This window comes from Mandrillus leucophaeus, unplaced genomic scaffold, assembly GCF_000951045.1.
Source record: "Mandrillus leucophaeus isolate KB7577 unplaced genomic scaffold, Mleu.le_1.0 Scaffold37, whole genome shotgun sequence".
Taxonomy (NCBI): domain Eukaryota; kingdom Metazoa; phylum Chordata; class Mammalia; order Primates; family Cercopithecidae; genus Mandrillus; species Mandrillus leucophaeus.
In genome coordinates this window covers 553,008-571,671 of record NW_012103920.1, presented here as the reverse complement: position 1 = coordinate 571,671, position 18,664 = coordinate 553,008, and the positions used below count along the sequence as shown (strand labels likewise).

Below are 18,664 nucleotides of genomic sequence, written 5' to 3'. Positions count from 1 at the left end.
GTTTTTTTCCACCACAGTTGTAAAGCATTGGGTCCAGCCAGCTGGAGCTCCGGCCTGATCCCGGGCTGCCGCCTCTGCTGCCTTCCCTGGGCGGGAGCGGAGCGCAGAGAAAAGTTCAAGCCTTGCCCACCCGGGCTGCAGCTGCCTGTTAACCCTCCGAGCGCTGCGGCGCGAGGGAAGGGCCCGCCAACCAGGAGAGGGGGCGAGGGAGACGCGGTCAGCCTGCAATCACCTCTGCATCTCAGAGATTTCGGGAAGTTTGAGTGCAGGAAAGCAGCGTTCCGAGGCCAGGCCTGGGGTGCTGGCGGCTGTAGGGGGCACGCCCAGCGCTGCTCGGGGGCCTGTGGTTTCGGAGAGCACCCGATCCAGTCCCCCATCGCCTCTCTGTCAGGCTTTGGGACTTGGAGTGAGCTGGCAGCCTTCAAGTGGGTGGATAGGAGCCAGGGCAGGGCAGGGCCGGGCAGAGAGGAGGGAAAGAGACAGGGAGTGCCTCAGGGTGCTAGGAATAAGTGTTGAGTTCCTGGCTGGGGTAGAGCCTCAGGTGTGAGTTTTCGGGTGAGAGGGAGGGGAAGGGAGTTGGGGTCCCAGGTAGGGACTGTCTGGGATAGGGAGACAGGAGCAGCCTTCTAACGGGAGACACTGCTAGAGCAATGTTGGGGTGAGACTTTGGAAATGGGCTAACGTCTCAGAAATGCAGTGATGGGTGATAGTACCAGGGGAGATTCAAGTGCCTGGCTGCTGAGCCCGCTCCCATGCTCCTGACTTGTTTCTTTCTTGGATATATAGTCCCCATTGAGGACTGCCCAGTTATAGCTCCTTTTCTACCAGGCTTTGCTGGTTGGTTATCTTGGGGTCTCTACAATCTTGAGTCTTGCCATGGATCCCAAGCCTGGCTGTGAACCAGTTTTCCAGATGTCCTGTACCCTAAAGACCCCTAAGGCTGTATGTGTGTACATATACCCCAGTTTAGCAAGGCGGTTTGGAGCATGCCTCAGACAGAAAGGATTGAGACAGATCCTTCCTGCCATCTGCTAGTGGTACCATCCTGGGCAAGTTGTTTAACCTCTTTGAGCTTCCAAGTTCTCCATTGTAAAATAATCTGCTGCCTTCCTAGGACTGCTGAGTGGATAGGATTGCATTCAACAGGATGTCCTATGCAATGCATGCCACTCTGGGAGCTGTGGGTGTCTGAGAGCACTTACCATTGCGTTGTCCAGGACTTCACAGTCCTCTTTTTTTCTTGGCAGGTTTCAACCTCAGGTCAGATTCCAGGGCTTGCCCAAAGTTATGCCGCCTTTAGAGCAAGACAGACCACGTGACAGGGCCCCAAGATCGATTTTTATGCACTAAGGGCTCTGTGCATGGTTCTTTTTGCAAATGAACTGGTGTGTCTCCTCACCCAGGGCCAGGCTGGCACAGGTGGGTTCTGAAGGCTCACTCTATTTATTTAGACGAAGGAAGCAGAGATTTTGCTGTGAATTGAAATGATTGCCCTGAGAGGCTTATTTCTATTTTCAATTGTTATGCATATCAGAGCAAATGTCCACATTAGGATAGTAATGGATATCCCGGTAGCAATAGTACCTCACAGAAAAATCATTTTGATGCAATCCAGTTAACCGGCAAGAAGTTCCACTGCAGAGCTCTGTGTGCCATAGAAAAAAGTGAGGAAAGTCTTGAAGCCTTTGAGTCGACAAGTAAAAACAAAACTTTCCTGAGGCAGAGAGAAAACAGAAGGGAAAAACAATGTAATAAAGCAAATTAGTCACTCGGCCCTGGTGGTGTTCCGGCAAGCCTGTATGTTTTTTTCCACCACAGTTGTAAAGCATTGGGTCTGGCTTTGGAAGCCATCAATCTCTGTAAGCCTACTGGCTTGCTTGTTGTTTTATGCATTTTGGTAGGAGGTGAGGAATTCTAAGCATCAATGACTGGAAGCTGGCACCGTTGAACACTCACCTCTCCTATCCCCTGGGGTGTTTTGGGGAAGTCTGTCCCAGAAGTGGCCTCTGGAATTTGCCTATGATAAGTAATGAGTACGAAACAAATCAAGAAAGAAATGAGCAAAAAATTCCGTGGTAAATGTGATTCCCCTCCCTATTTGGGTAGCACTTACAACTAACCAAGAGTTCTAACAATGAATGAGTAATCCCCCAAGAATTAGGAATTTAGGGAGTGGTTCAGGCTTGGAGGACAGTCACTTGGGAGTGACTAAAAATGTTCCATGGAATTCTGAGATTTCGCTATAAAGTGGGGAGTTCTCTCTTGGAGTCAGAATCTTGATTTTCAGGATTTTCAATGAGAATCAGTGTCTTGTAGTGCTCCTGCAAATTTGTGTGTTATGTTTTAAGAGCAGTGTTTATTTGCAGAACCTTTTGGATGAGGAAAAAGACACAGGGTTGAAGAGAGTGCTGTCCCCTGCCCCCCTAGGGTTGATACATGACAGCCTGTAAGAGTTCCAGAGCACTAGGGAAACGGAATATGTAGTAAAAGGAGTCAGTGACAGAGTTCACCTGTCTGAATATTTTTTTTAGCAAGTCCCAAAAGAGGTTTAATAAACTGCAAAGCTGAGTATGTAATCTGGAATTTGTGTAATTCCACAGTCTATACTAAAAGCCCCAACAGTCATCTTAGCTGATCGCTCCTACTCTGCCTCCCTCCCTTCTCCCCTTTTCTATCTTTAGCCCTTGGGTTTTCCATTAAGTAAAATCTATTTCCTTCCAGAAGTATCCTCTATGTGTTATAGTGAAATTGCCCAACAAACCAACATACCCGATAACTGCATTATCTAAAAGTATCAGCACTTGGATGTGTAAGTTGAGCCTCAATCTGAAGTTCAATGTTTAGAGTAAAATATAGCTAGGTTCTGGAAAACATCCTTATTTCCTTCCAAAAATACAATTGCTCGGGGAGTCTAGTTAATTTATATTTAGTGGAAGGTAAGGAAAAGGACAAACTATGTATTTAATTTACACTTGAGTGACAATCATATCATCTAAGTAGCCAACAGTGTTTCTGTGTGCGCATCTGAGTGAGTGTATACATCTCTGTGCGTTTTGATCTTATAATACCTGTTGAAAAATTTCTCCAGAAGAGGGCTCCATCTACAGCATTACAAAATTCTGAATCTACAGCTCATTTTAAAGAACTTCAACGTAGCAACTCTATCAAAACAAAACTATTCTCCTTATTACACATTATTTGCCACAAGCATCCCCAAATGAGAAATCCTGCCATTTTTCACTCTTTCTTTCTGTGTCTCTCGTTTGCTTGCTTGCTTGCTTGCTTTCGCTTTCTTGCTAGCTTTCTTCTTGCTTTCTTGCTTTTTCTGTCTCTCTCTTTCTTGCTTGCTTGCTTGCTTTCTTTTGCTTTCTTGCTTCCTCACTAGTTTTCTTCTTGCTTTCTTTCTTTTCCCCTATTGTAGTTCGTTCTGTTCTAATTCATTCTTCAACTCTGTATCCCCTGTGAGTATTGGAGCAGGGAGAATTTCAAAGACTTTTGTAGACAATGCAATATGGAATGTGAGGAAGTTCTGAAATTTCCTGGCGTTTGACTTTGGTTGGACTTGATTTTATTCTTTAGGCAGCCGAAAGGCAGGAACAGTTCTGCCTGTGGAAGGAGATAGCCTTCCCCCTTACATAACCACCCAGAAGCATGCCTCCTGAGCTTGGTCCACTCACTTTCCAACACCCATTGAAAAGGAGAGGGAAATATCCACCTGTCATCCAATTACAATAATCAGCTGGACAGAATCAAACCAAGTGACCAGTGGTTTCGGCATTGTTTCTATTTAGCTGTCGACCAGGTGCCCATGTACCTGTGAGAATCTGACCCTCCTGAAGGATGTTGCCAATATAATTCCCCACAGCCTGCTTCTTCTGCAGCCACCTGGGATCCCAGGCCTGGCTCCCCAGGTATGAACAGGCTGCACAGACAATGGTTGGGCTGTAGGATCTCTTGCTTCTGCAGTAGGCATTCGGCAGTGGCCTTATTCTAGAGTTAGGGTGGAAAGTCATCTTTCTCTGCTGAGAGAGGCAGCTTAGGGGAAGGCAGGAGAGGAGAAGAAAGGACATTTCTAACTTGAAGTGCCGACTGAGCCAGGGTCTGTGGAGGTAAATGGGTCACCCTCTGGCTTAGCAGGTTGAACCTCGAGACATCTACTTGGTGGTAATGAAACTCATCTATCCCAACCCTGCAACTCTGGCTTCTGGGCAGAGGTTGCCAAGTAGCAGCCACAGACTAAATTTGGCAGTGGATGCACTTTGGCGCAAATGCTTTGAAAATTGTACATTAATAAAAAAGAAATCCAGGTTTCTAGCATTTCTGAAAAAGTCAGGTCAGACAGCCCTAGATCCACACGTCCACAGGGCCGTACTTGACAGGGCTGAGTCACTACTGCCCTGTTTAGGCAGGACGTGCCTCGGTAGCTTGCCACAATCCCCACCACTCTCTACTACCTAGCCTTCTGTGCTCACTAATTTTGCCTGCTTGCCTCTAGGGCTTTTTGAGTTTGGAACGTCTGCTTTCACAAATGTTGAGGTTTGATCAAATTGATGCAGTTAATTTCTCAGTGATGGACTATTTGAAAAGGCAGGGAGTGGCCTTTTCTCATTCCCTGTGATTGAATTCCATGGATGTGTGCTTTGGAACAGCATGACCAAGGAGACTGCCCTTTCCTGAGCACGTTACTGGCAGCACTGCTGGACGGACACCCAGAGTGACATAGCACCCAGAGAGACACAGCACCCAGAGTGACATAGCACCCAGAGAGACACGGCACCCAGAGAGACACAGCACCCAGATCATTGCTTCAGATGTAAGAGTTATGCAGAGAAGTGACACACTGCAGCTCTGAGTCAGTACAAGCCCTGGCACACCAGTGTGTTGGTACAAAATGTCATCATGCATCTGCAGCCAAGGGACTCTGAAACCCTGGGATCATATAGAGGCCCTCATACCCTCTCTGTCAGCAGTCCCCAACCATTTTGGCACCAGGGACTCGTTTCGTGGAAGATAGTTTTTCCACGGACTGGAAGTCAGGGGATGGTTTTGGGATGATTCAAGCACATTACATTTATTATGCATTTAATTTCTATGTTGTTATATTGTAATATATAATGAAATAATTATATAGCTCACTGTAATGTAGAATCACTGGGAGCCCTGAGCTTGTTTTTCTGCCACTAGATGGTCCTATCTGGGGGTGATGGGAGACAGTAACCGATCATCAGGCATTAGATTCTCATAAGGAGAATGTGACCTAGATCCCATGCATGCACTGTTCACATAGGGTTCTAACTCCTATGAAAATCCAGTGCCACGGCTGATCTGACAGGAGGCGGAGCTCAGGCGGTAATGCGAGTGCTGGGAAGACATTATAAATACAGATGAAGCTTTTGCTTGCTCACGGGCCACTCACCTCCTGCTGTGTGGCCTGGTTTCTAACAGGCCATGGACTGGTACTGGCCTGGGGGTTGGGGACCCCTGCTCTATGTAGTGTTGTACCAAGAGCATCGCTGTCCTTGGAGAACAGTGACATCTGGACATCGTCATTCCAGGAGTGTTGCTCCCCCACGGTGTAGACATAACCAGAACATCACAATAACTTACTGTACTTAGACTTGCCAGGGCCTCTGGGAACACTGTCCTAGTATTCATCACCTTTGTGACTTCAGGACAAAGTTGCATCTGCAGCTTTGTCACCTAGAGTACTTTTTTTGAGACAGAGATTCACTCTGTCACCCAAGTCAGAGTGCAGTGGCGCGATCTCGGCTCACTGCAACCTCCACCTCCAGGGTTTAAGCAATTCTGTGCCTCAGCCTCCCGAGTAGCTGGGATTACAGTTGACCGCCACCAGGCCCAGCTAATTTTTGTAGTTTTAGTAGAGATGGGGTTTCACCATCTTGGCCAGGCTGGCCTTGAACTCCTGATCTCGTGATCCACCTGCCTCACCTCTCCAAGTGCTGGGATAAAGAGGCGTGAGCCACTGTGCCTGGCCGAGTACTCTTATGCATAGGACACTGTCACACCTAGCACCGTCCTGGAGCTTGTGTGATGTTTTTATATCTGTTTTAACAGTTAACACCCACGACTGTTCTACACACAGTGTTAATGCTACAATTAATGCTCTCTGGCTCTGTAAATACTAGACTAATCTGTCTGCCTCATCCCATACCAGCAGGTGAGCCTCAGATGATTCTTGTTTTCCATAGCTACAGACCCCAAAGATCAGGGTAAATATAACTCCATATACTCATATTAAAAAAAGTGATTGTTTTTCCTCTGCCAGTTGCCAACAGAAGTCAAATTCTCGAAAATTAACATTAGCAATAGGCACGTTTTGACATGTCATGTCTCATTTCAAAGACACCAATGAGCGTCACCCGATCTGCTGCAGAGGCACAAAGACCCTGTGTCTCCTAGCTGAACGCAGGCTGGGCTGGGGCGGAGGGCAGCAGCTGCTCAGCCATCAACAGCCCTGCCACATGCCTGGGCAGGGCCCGGAAATGAGCTCAGCCTCTGGAGGAGCCTGGGGAATGGAAGGAAGGAATGTGGCAGCCGCCATCCTTGCCTTACGGGGTCTTCAGGCCAATGTCTCTTTCCCCCAAGGTGTTAGGGAACCGCATTCCTGTGTTGTGTGCTGCAGGAAGAAGGTGCTGGCTGCAGACACCTGAAGCTTGAGCTTCTGTGGCTGTCTCCCTGTGGACTGATTGATGTAGGCCCTGTGGAAAGTTGCTGGACACTGCCAGCAGAACCGAGGCTGACTCAGACTGAGCGGAGTATCCCTCCTCAACTGCCATCAGCCGTTGGGCATTTGCGATCATCTAACTCAGGGGTTGCAAATTATGGCCCGTGAGCCAATTTCTGCCTGCAGCCTGGTTTTATAAATAGTTTTATTGGATGATAGCCACACCTATTCATTTATATAATTGTTTATGGCTGCCTTTGTGCTATAACAACAGAGTTGAGACTGTCTGGCCCCCGAAGCTGAAAATATTTACTATTTAGTCCCTTAGAGAAAAAGTTTCCTGACTCTTTATCTAACTTAAAGTTACAGCCAAAGAGGCTTCTGGGAGTCTTCTCATATAAGGGGGGGCCTGCGAAGTTCAGCCATTAGGGACTTTTCCTCCCAGGCCCCAAGCACTCAAGCAACTTGAATTCAGGGAGATTCACCTGAGACCAAATGGCTCCAGTAAATACCTATGATCTCTGTGGAGGACCTACTATGTTCCAAGCACCACTTGTGTGTTCAGGATACAGCTGCTAATAAGGCAGACTGAGTCTCTGCTCTCTCGGGGCTCACAGCTTGGCAGGAAGGATCAATAGCAATTAATGAATAATTTAAGATGGAGACAACCGCGATGAGGGAAGGAAGCCCAGCTGTGTGAGGTCATGCCATCCTAAATGTTTTGCCTAGGTGTTCTTTGTCTTTCTCCTCCACTAGACTATAAGCTCCATTGTGGCACACATTGTGGCTTGATTTGTTCACTTCTATACTCCCAGGGCTTAGAACAGTGCCTGGCACATAGTAGATACTCAGCAAACATGAATGAACAAATGAATGAATGAATACAAGAAAGACATCAGAGGCAGATGAAGGATCTGGGCAGCTTCCCTGACAACCTGATGCTTGAGCCCAAATCTGGAGGAGCAGTAGGGCTTCCAGACAAAGACACAATAGAGGGCGTGGGTGGGGAAAGGCATTCCGGGAAGAAGACACAGTGTGGGTGAAGCCTCTATTCAGGGGAAACACCACACAGCCAAGGCAGTGGTGTGAAGTGTGGCTGGGAGGTGCCAGAGTCAATGGGGCCTTGTCAACCACTGCAAGGATATTGGTGTTTTTCTCAGAGCAAGTGGCAGCCATTGAGGGTAATGAGGGAAAGGTACAGAGTGACGTGATCAGATTTGCATTCTGGCTACAGGTAGCAAATGGGTTGGAGCTGGGTAAGAATGGAAAGGAAAGTCTGGTCTAGGGCTGAGATCATGGGATGCTGGATTCAGGAATGATGGTACAGAGATGGGGCAGATGAGCGAAGTAGACTGATATGGTTTGGGTCTATGTCCCCAGCCAAATCTCATGTCAAATTGTAATCCCTAATGTTGAAGGTGAAGCCCAGTGGGAGGTGATTAGGTGATCATGAGGGCGGATTTCCCCTTGCTGTTGTCGTGATAGTGAGTGAATTCTCACAAGACCTAGTTGTTTGAAAGTGTATAGCACTTCCCCCTTTGTGCCCCCTCTCTCTCCTGCTTGCTGTGTGAAGATGTGCCTCCTTCTCCTTCCCCTTCTGCCATGGTTGTAAGTTTCCTGAGGCCTTTACAGCCATACTTCCTCTACAGCATGCAGCATTGCAAGCCAATTGAACCTCTTGTCTTTATAAATTACCCAGTCCCAGGCAGTTCTTTATAGCAATGCGAGAATGGACTAAATCCTATTCAGATAATCCAAGAGACATATAGGCGGATAACTTGACAGGCCTTGATGGTGGCTGGGTATGGAGATGGCAGGGCCGGGGAGAGGTAAAGGATGCCAGCTTGAGTTCTGACTCTTCCAATTGGCAGGAAGAGTCAAACAAGGAGACCAGGTGTTAGACATTGTAAACAGGGTCGGTCTGAGGGCTTCTCTACATGGGAGTGGAATCCAGGCTGCAGAAGGTTCCTGGGAGAGGCACCTAAGACCTGCATTACAGTATTGCCAGCAGATCCAGTCCGTGCTTGCATCTGGGATGGCCACTGTGGGGGCCTGGAAATGCCCTTGAATAAAGTGACGGAGGTGCAGCCCCTATAATTAACCAATCTCTGAGACTTTTCATTCACAAGATATTTGAGAGAAACATTGCCAAGCCCTTTAATCGTTTCTTGAACATTCCATCAGCAGCAATGGAAATAATTCTTACATGAAGCAAATAATGATCTGCTACCCTCAGCAATCACTTTGTGAATGCTAATGAGCCTCTGTTTCAGCATGTTGGGTGTAGCCTTGATGACTTATGTTTTTGGTGTCGTAGGAGAATATTCAATTGGGTGCCAGGCAGTGGTATATTGGTAAATGTTTAACAATGGGGCCACTCTAAAGAAATACCCAAACCAAAAAGCAAAACCCAAACCAAGATACAACCAAGTAATTTGTAGCTCTTGCCAATTTCTGTGGTGTAAATACTCCCATCATGGGCAATTTGAATCTACTAACCTGAGGGTTTCCTAAAAATTTAACAATGGGCTCTTGCAACCTGATACTAACTGGCTCCAGCACACCATAGACCTGGATCCTGTTTCTAGCTCACCCCCTCACTCGTGGTGTGATCTTCAGCAAGCAGCTTCAATGTTTTCATCTGTAAAACGGACCAGGTTTCTTGGAGGTTCAAGTGAGTAAAAAGATGTTAGAATGCAGGGAAGTCTAATTTGTTGCAAAGATGCATGCAGGTTATCTAAATCATTATCACTTACAAGGAAACAGGTCCTTTGGCCAGGATTCTACAGCTGTCTAAGTGGGCCCTGTAAAAATACTTAGTGAGTTTGATTCAGCCACTGAATGAAGTTTGATGTGTGAGAAACAGAGGGTGTACCTCTGCTTCTTGAAGTTCTGCATATTTTTGCAGTATGAAAGATTATTGCGTTCTGTGGCAGTATTGATTCTGAACGTGTCTATCTTGTTTTCCTGCTGTCTTTCCCTTCTTTTCTTCCTGCTTTCCTCAACAAAGATATTTAGTGAGTGCTGTATGCCAGGCACTCTCCTAGGTACTTTATCCTCAGAAGGTGAGTTCTGTATAGTTACTGTGCCCTTTTAACAGATGAAGAAACTAGTGAGTTTAAGGAACTGGCCCAATATCACAGAATAACAAGTGGCGAGCTGGGATTTGCACCTGGGTCTGTGTGTGGGCGAGTCCACCTGGGGCCCGTGTCTTCACTTAGCAAGTATTTATTGAGCATTTAGGGAATTCAGAGGTAAACAAGATGAACCGAATCCGTGTCTCATGGAGCTTACAGTCTTGTGGGAGCAGCAGATTAAAAACAAGTAAGTAGTTGAAATAATTACAAATGTGGTAATTGTTACAATAGGAAACAGCAGAGGCTGAAATAGACTAAAGGGAGGAGAGGCTGCTGTGCCCTCCTTTGGTTCCTTTCATCTGCCTTGCCTCCCTCTTTCTGCCGTCCTTTTTTTTTCCTTCTTCCCTTAAATGTGAATACCTACCAAGTATGAAGAATGCTGCAAATCTGGGAACCCAGAGGTGAGCACGGCAATCTGGGCCCTCACCAGGAAACGCGCTGGAGCAGAATTAGAGCCAGGGGCTGCCTGGACCCAGAGCCGCTGGTGCCTTGGACTGCTTAGGGGCATTAGGGAGACCTCCTAGCCCTTTGGAAGTGAGCTTGAATCCCTACCCAGCCATTTACACACAGTGTTGCCTCAGATAAGTGACTTCATTTCCCTCCTTGTCTGTTTTCCCCTGTATTAAAACAACTAAAAAGGAAAATCTGTGCTTGCCCTGCAGGATTTTTGTGAGAATTAAATAAGTGTATGCTAATGATGCCATCCTATGCTTAAGAAATGTTGGTTGTATTACTTTTCAACCTGTTCCCCAAGGAAGTTTATGGTCTAAAGGTGTCATGGGGCCTTGGCTTTCAGGATGTGACTAACTTAAGGGGGGAAATGACTGTGTATTTTATAATGCATGGACATTAAAAAAAAAATAAAGTTTGCTCCCCAGGGAGGATTTGCCAATTCCCATATTAGTAGGTCCCCCAAGATTGTTCCCCTGGGGATTCATGCCTCATAAAATCATTTGATCTGGTGGGATCTCATCTTCCTTTTTTTTTTATTATTATACTTTAAGTTCTAGGGTACATGTGCACAATGTACAGGTTTGTTACATATGTATACATGTGCCATGTCGGTGTGCTGCACCCATTAACTTGTCATTTACATTAGGTATATCTCCTAATGCTATCCCTCCCCCCTCCCCCCTCCCCACAATAGGACCCGGTGTGTGATGTTCCCCTTCCTGTGTCCAAGTGATCTCATTGTTCAATTCCCACCTGTGAATGAGAACATGCGGTATTTGGTTTTCTGTTCTTGCAATAGTTTCCTGAGAATGATGGTTTCCAGCTGCATCCATGTCCCTACAAAGGACATGAGCTCATCGTTTTTTATGGCTGCATAGTATTCCATGGTGTATATATGCCACATTTTCTTAATCCAGTCTGTCACTGATGGACATTTGGGTTGATTCCAAGTCTTTGCTAAAAAAATTGGGATCTCATCTTCTTAATGTATGTGCCCATCAGCTGTTCCCAGGAGGCTCTATTAGGGCAGTGTGTGTGTGTGTGTGTGTGTGTGTGCGCGCGCGCACGAATGCGTGCACCAGTGCCATGAGTACTTTTTAAAAGTCCCTCCATGTAACCACAATTTACTGTAGCTGCTATGCACTAGTTACCCATGTTATCTGGAATCCTTCCTGCAACCTTTAGAGGCGACTCTTATTCCCAATTTTATATATGATGAGAAGAAGTTCTGAGTGGTGGAGTCATTTGCTCAAGGCCACACAGTCACTGAGAACTGGGACCATGGTTTGTACCCATACATCTTTATTCCTGTGCATATTTATTTTCCTCTATGTTGCACTAGTATATAAAAGTTTCCTTTCCCACTCCCCTCATTATATAAAAATTATTTCCTTTGTCTATTTTGATCTCCAGCTCCCTTAAAGTCAAGATAGCTGCCTGGGATGACCTCTCATTTGAGTTCCTGGTCTCTCAAAGTGGATCTGGGCCCTGGGCTTCCTGTCTGGGCTCCTGATTGCAACCTTCAGAACTGGGTTAGCCCAGGGTCGTTTGTGTTCTTTGTCTCCGGGTCCTTGCTTTTGACCAGGGCCAAAAAACCCACCTGCACTGCATGGTTTCCCCAGCAAGAACATCCCAGTGAGAATGGCCCACAGATGCCTGGGCATGGCTCACCTGCAACTTCAACCATGCAGGTAAATTCTGCCTGCTGCTGTGTCCTGCAGCTGGATAGCATTCTTCCCTAGGGGTGCTAAGAAACCCTGTTGCCTAAGTAGGTGCTTTCTGCAAGTTACTTTTTGTAATGTTTTCCCCAAACAAAAAGAAAACAAGAAATATACAGCCTGTAGCTATGTAGAGACACATGGATCTATACGGTGTGGCAATTGGATTGAATCTAACTTGAAGTTTATTTTTGTCTTACCAGACCAGTGTTTTTTCCTTTTAAGTGCTTTAGTGAGGGTTGCCATTGATTCAGCAAACACGTATTGAGTGCTTATTATGTACCCAGCTCCGTTTTCCATACTGGCCACAGAGCAGCAAGAGCATGGCCTTTGCCCTCCAAGCCCGTTCTGGTGGACAGACACTCTCCCCTTTGACAGGGTCCTCACCACTCTGTGCACCGTCCCGCCACTCGGTGACCGTGCCTATCTGTGCATTCCCTATTTGGTTAACTCATTCATTTAACAAATATTTACTGAGGGAAGACAATATCTCAAGCACAGTTCTCAGCATTGGGGGAGGCAGCAGTGATTAAGAAAGACAAGATTGCCTTCCCTCCTTGGAGTTTGTGTTCTCATAGCGGAGAAAGACAATCAACAAGAAAAATAAATAAATATGGTAGTTTTGTGTAGTGATAGTGCTGTAGAAAAATGTTCAAATGGGATAGAGTGATAGACAGAGTTGTTCTGAGCTTGTCCACCACCCTCTCTTGGGATAGAGGATTCTTTGTTCTGATGGAATGGCCTTTCTATGGTGTAGAGATGAAATGTGCTACCATTTGTGAAATGAAGTTAGTAATACCTAGATGGCGTTTTTGTCCTTACTGATAAAGTGTTGTTGGTCAACTTTTGTCAACTCTCTACTTTTTGTTTGTGTTCAAATTTTACTGTTGGGAATTTATAAACATGGCAACCAATGATATAAACCAGGGTAGGTATCCTTTTTCTGTAATGAGATATCTAGCTGGTTTCTCTTGCAACTATTCAATTCTATCAGTGTAGCATTAAAGCAGCCACAGTCAATATGTAAACGAATGGGCAGGGCAATAAAATGTTATTTACAAACACAAGCAGAGCTAGATTTGGCCCTCAGGCTGCTGTTTGCCAACCACTAATCTAAACCAGTAGCTCCCTTACCAGCTGGTCAAGCTTGTTTAGACGGGGATAGGGCAGAGGACCAGGCATTCTCTTTGGCCTTAGTTGCCATGAAAATCATAGTACTTCTTTAGGGTCACATATCATGAGATTATTCACATTAACTTGTATCAAGGTAAGGATGTTGGTATTCAACTATGGAACATAATTCTCAGACTAGCTCTAACATAGGAATAATTTAGCTTTGTAATAATTATCTGGACTACAATTTTTAAGGCACTCTTGCTACCCAAAAGTATCTTGGGGTTAAACACTCTCTTGGATTGAATTCCTCTAAAGAAATAGAGACACAGAATTGGGTTCAGGGGGCTAAGTTGGGAAATGATCTCAAGGCCCATAAGTGAGCAAGTTGGGAGAGTGAGACCAAGAAGAAGGAAAGCCGGCAAGCCAATAGTGAATGTGTCATTGAGCTGGTCACAGTCATGGGAAACTGACTCATTGCTGCTGGGTCTCTACAAAAGCACTGTGTAAAGCTCATTTCACAATGACCCCTCTGCAGAATAGTTGGCTGGGGGTGTATTCACCTGCCCTTATCTTCTGCTGGGCAGGAGTGACCCCTGCCGTCATTAACTTATCTGTGCTTCCCTGCTGAGTCTTTGCTGTCACGGGGAGCAGCCATGACTTGGGAAGCATCATAGCAGGAAAAATGGAAACGTATGGCAAGTTGTTGGACTGTCCGTATGTGCCCTGGGTAGGGCGTGAATATACGAGATTTCTCTTGCCACCATTATGCATGAATGGAAACTTCCTCAGTAGAGCTAATGGGTAACAGAAAGAGTTATGGTAGCGGTAGTTTTTAAAACCTTCTGAATTTGGCTAAGCACCCACCTGCAGATATTCTCTTTCCCACTAGATGGTACCAGTATGCCAAAGCCCTAGAATGCTACCTTAGGGCCTCATCTTTGACATGTGATATATTCTCAATACTTTTCAACATTGAGTAAATAAGCCAGTTGAGGTCAAAGGAATGAACTATGGATGTTTTAGGGACAGGAGATGGGAGAAAAGTGGAGGCTGTCTAAACAGTTACCCTCATTCATGCATTAAGTCATTTATCAACAAATATTACTCAGCACTGACTGACTGCTCCACACTTTTCTAGGCACTGGAAATACAGAAATGAGTAGGCCAGGCCAAGCCCCTGCCCTCGTGAGCTTATGTAGTGGCTGGGGGAGAGATAATAAAAAAATGAACAGCTAGGTATGTGATGTCTGCAGGAGGGTGATGAGTGCCAGGAAGAATGAGAAAGCAGGCAAGGGTGTCGACAGCGACAGGGAGAGGTCATGGCACTTGCCTTCCCTGTTGGCTGGAGGGTGAGAGATTATTTCCATCTACTTCCCAAACCCAGTTCTTCCATTCACCAACACCTTATGACACCCCTATGTGGTTTATTTTTGAAATGAAGCTAACAGCTCATGGAGGGCAAAAAAAAAAAAAAAAAAAATGATGCTTGGCAAATGGGTGTTGATGAGTTGGCACCCATTGCAGCCTAACACCTAACTCAGTGGACAACTTGTTGGCTGATTTAATTCGTCTGGAAAAATTCTGAATTGCTATTGTTGTTGACACACAATAGAGTTGCATTTAACTCAGAGGTTAGACTGTAAGGTCAGGGTTTAAGGCAAACACAGTTGTCATTAACCTTGAAATCTTTTAAGTTACCCATTAAAGTGTGCAGTGGGCATGGTTTAGTGTGTGCATCCCCATATTGTAATCAATAGGGAACAATGTATAATGCATGCAGTAATGTACACAGCATAATAAAGAATATATGCAAGATATAATTTTATAGCATTTAATTGCAGTATTTACATTGTTCTTTTTCTCTCTCTTTTTGGTGGAAGAGCTGGCTTTCCATTAGTCAAATGTGCATATGATGAGACTTCACTGTATTCATTTAAGCCAGATTCCTACTCGTACGGTCTCCATCAGACTGTGCATTAAGTAAGGCAAGACCTCTTCTCTCTGTTTGTTCTGTTTATCTGTGGATTTCCACTACCAGTCAGATGCTTTGGGACAGGGGAACTGAGGAATAATAATAGTAGCAGTGGCAGTAATAGTAGCTGGTATCAGTGTGGCATTGATTTTGAACCAGGCCTGGTGTGAGTACTTTAGATGTGTAAATCAGCACATTTAATCCTCATAATGACTCTGTAGGATATCTGCTATAGTTTTAATCCCACTTCATAGATGGGGAAACTTCAGGACAACTTAGTGAAAGAACCTAATAAAGCTTTAGGACTCTAGGGCTGAGATTCAAACTCAAGACAGTTCCAGACACACAAGGCCACATGTTGTATGATTCCATGAAATGGAACAAACTGTCCAGAAAACTCAAATCCATAGAGACATAAAGCAGATTAGAAGCTCTCTAGGGCTGGGGCAGGAGGAAATGGGGAGTCACCACTAATGGGTATAGAATTGCTTTGGGGAAGATGAACATGCTCTAGAGCTAGATAGTGTTGGTGATTACATAACTCTCTGTAAATATACCCAAAACCAGGGAATCATATATCTTAACCGGGTAAGCTTTATAGTATGCTAAATATGTCTCAATAAAACTGGTATTGAACAGAAAAACAAGCAAACCTTGGTCAGGTCATCCTCAGGGCTCCTGTTTGTTCATGAGCACGCACAACCTGTCTTACAGTTGTTCACCACCTGCTGCTGGTGACATTCTACTTGCTTTACTTATATTAACACAGCGACTCCTCAAAAGATCCCCATTGTCCAGCCTACTGAGATCAGAAAGCGGAGGCAGAAAGATGTTGAGAAACTTGGGACTGGCAAGTGGTAGTGCCAGGATTAAGACCCAGGATGTCTGAGTCTAATTCTTTCTGGCTATACTGGTTCTTAGATGTGTTTCATTCATTAAAAGCAACCTGTGTTATTTGGAGTTGGAGGTCACCTTGGCCTATTGGAAATAAAGCAATGGTTCTTCCCTTTTGTTCTGCTGATTTGTAAAGTGAATTAAGAACCATCTTTTGTCTCACTGGTTATTATTCCCATAGTAACCCACCCTGGTGTAGAGTTCTGGCTGCAAACTCTCAGAGACTGAAGAAAAGGAGATGTGTTAGTGTTATTGACTTTTCTTTGGAGACAGTGTCTTTCTCTCCTGCCCAGGCTGGAGTATAGTGGTGCAACCATAGCTAACTGCAGCCTCAACCACCTGAGTTCAGTCAACACCCTTGCCTCAGTTCTCAAAATAGCTAAGTGGGACTACAGGCATGGACCACCAGGCCCAGTTAATTAAAAAAAAAATTTTTCTTTTAAAGACAGAGTCTTCCTATGTTGCCCATGCTGGTCTTGAACTCCTGGCTTCAAGTGATCCTCCAGGAGTAGCTGACATTACAGGCTTGGCTGACTTTTAAAAGTAGTAAGTGGTTTAGGATGGGAGTGGCATGGAGGTGGAGTGGAGGCAGAGAGAGAGAGGAGAGAAATCTAATTGATATGCTAATTGTCATTGTACTCAAGTTGATAGCAGATTGCTGGAAGGATTTAGGATTTACCTAAATTAACATGAATGTTTGGCACCCCTTGGCTGGTGCGGCTGAAGAATTCAATAGCCTAGTAATGAGAAGTCAATCTAAGGTCTAAGGCTGGGAAAGGAGCTCTCACTTCTTACATCCAGTGCTCATCACTCTGCAAATCAAGGTCCTCTGAACTGCTCCCACCCCTGCCTTCTGTGTCTCCCTCACTGCCCTCCATCACCCCCCTATGGAGTTCCTTTGATTCTCAGGTCCCCTAACCATGGAATGTACTCCTCTCTGCCCTCACTTATGGGTTGGTGATTTCTATCCTTTGTCATGTTTAAAACGCTGAGTGACAAAGCCATTAGCCGTGCACAGTGAACCAAGGAAAGCAGCCTAGACCTGGTCCCCAGAGAACTGGTTTGTGGTGCTGGAAGGGGATGCTTTATGGAGGCAAAGCTGAGGGACTGTACGTGTCTTCATAGGTCTCCAGTCTGTAGAAGCAACCAAGCTTTGGGCTGGGGCAGAAGTCAGTACTTGAACTGGCTCTGGCTGAGACCTGGGCTCCCAGGTAGCCAGCTCCCGGGTGACAGAAGTCTGCTGGGCTCCCTCTGATTCTTAAAGCCTTCCCAGGTAGCAACAGGAGATCAACGCAAAGCCACATGAGTGTCTGATTCAGTCCATCCTGGTCAGTTTTTCAGCACAGCATTTTGCAAAATGTGTCCTGAAGAGATACTGGTTCCATGGGATGTTAATATGGGTTCTGGGGAAAAAAATTAGTCGAATCAAAAAATTAGTTGTATAAACTAATATTTTGGAAAACTCTGGAGTAACTGAGAGAAGTGAGTTTTGTTTTTTCCCAAATGAAAGTCTCTGAGATTGCAGTGTGTGTTTCAGTTTCAGAGGGCTCTTCCCAAACCCCTGAGGATAAGGAAACTCTTGTACATAGTGGGTCTCAGGCACTAATTCACAGGACACACTTCTGAAAACAAGGTGCTAGGATGCCAGATCTCAGAGTACGGGCTTCAATGGGACCCTTCACCCAGCTCCAGGACCAACTGGGAGCCTGTTAGGACTGCAAATCCTGCCCTCTGAACCTACAGAATGAGCATCTCTGGCGGCAGGCTCAGAAATCTGTATTTGCACATTCCATTGAGTTTTCAACTCCATCCAGAATAATTCTTTGAGTGTCACTATGAATTTTTGCTGATCCTTCTGACATCTGTCCATGTTGCTTGTTTATAAAGTGTAGTCTAAACCGTTGGCTCTCAACTGTTGGGGCAAGGGGGGTTGTAACCCTCAGGGGACAGTTTGCAATATCTACAGGCATGCTTGTTTGTCACAACCTGGGGAGGGGAGTGGGCATCTAGTGGGCAGAGCTCAGAGATGCTGTTCAACATCCTACAATGAACAGTGCAGCTCCCACCACAAAAAGTTATCCTGACCCAAATACAGTAGTGCTGAGGTGAAAAACCCTGATCCAAATGCACAGCTGCATACTCACCCAGCACACACAGGGATTTTTATCCTTACCTTATGCGTTATTACTAGGAGGCTAGAATCTGAAGCTGGGTCTGTGAAAAGATACAGCAAGCCAGTATTTATGCATAATTTTTCAAAAGGTAAAACCAAGACTCTTGGGTAAATATACACTTTAACTCATTAATTTATGAAGAAATCAGTAAGATGCCATGATTATTTCAAAGGGCGTTTAAGAAGCTAAGGTATTCGTGAGGAATTTAGCAAAGAAGTGTGAAGATGAGATTGCTGAGTTAGATAAAAACTGGTTAATGTTTCTGTTCTACTAGACAAAAAGTATTTGCATCTCAACTGGACAAAAGTTGACCATTTAAGCTGTGACTTCACGTTGTCTGGGATCTTCAAGAGCAAACAATGAGAGGAACTAAGAGCACACTCCTAGACAACTTCAGGTGGTCCCTGACTGATAACCAAAGGATGTGCCATCAACTATTTGGGCCTTGTTTGCAAGCTTTGAATAATTTTTCTGGTGCTTTAAGCACATTTATATATATATATAAAATATATTTT

General features: G+C 45.2%; 1 protein-coding gene across 1 annotated transcript in view; it reads left to right on the top strand.

Annotated features, from left to right (window-relative positions):
* The window catches only part of LOC105546816, a 540,685-nt gene that overhangs the window by 953 nt on the left and 521,068 nt on the right, over positions 1–18,664 (top strand). The window contains exon 2 of the mRNA XM_011990116.1: positions 11,861–11,966. Within this exon, the coding sequence (XP_011845506.1) occupies positions 11,861–11,966 (106 nt within the window). The remainder of the gene's footprint in view (positions 1–11,860; positions 11,967–18,664) is intronic.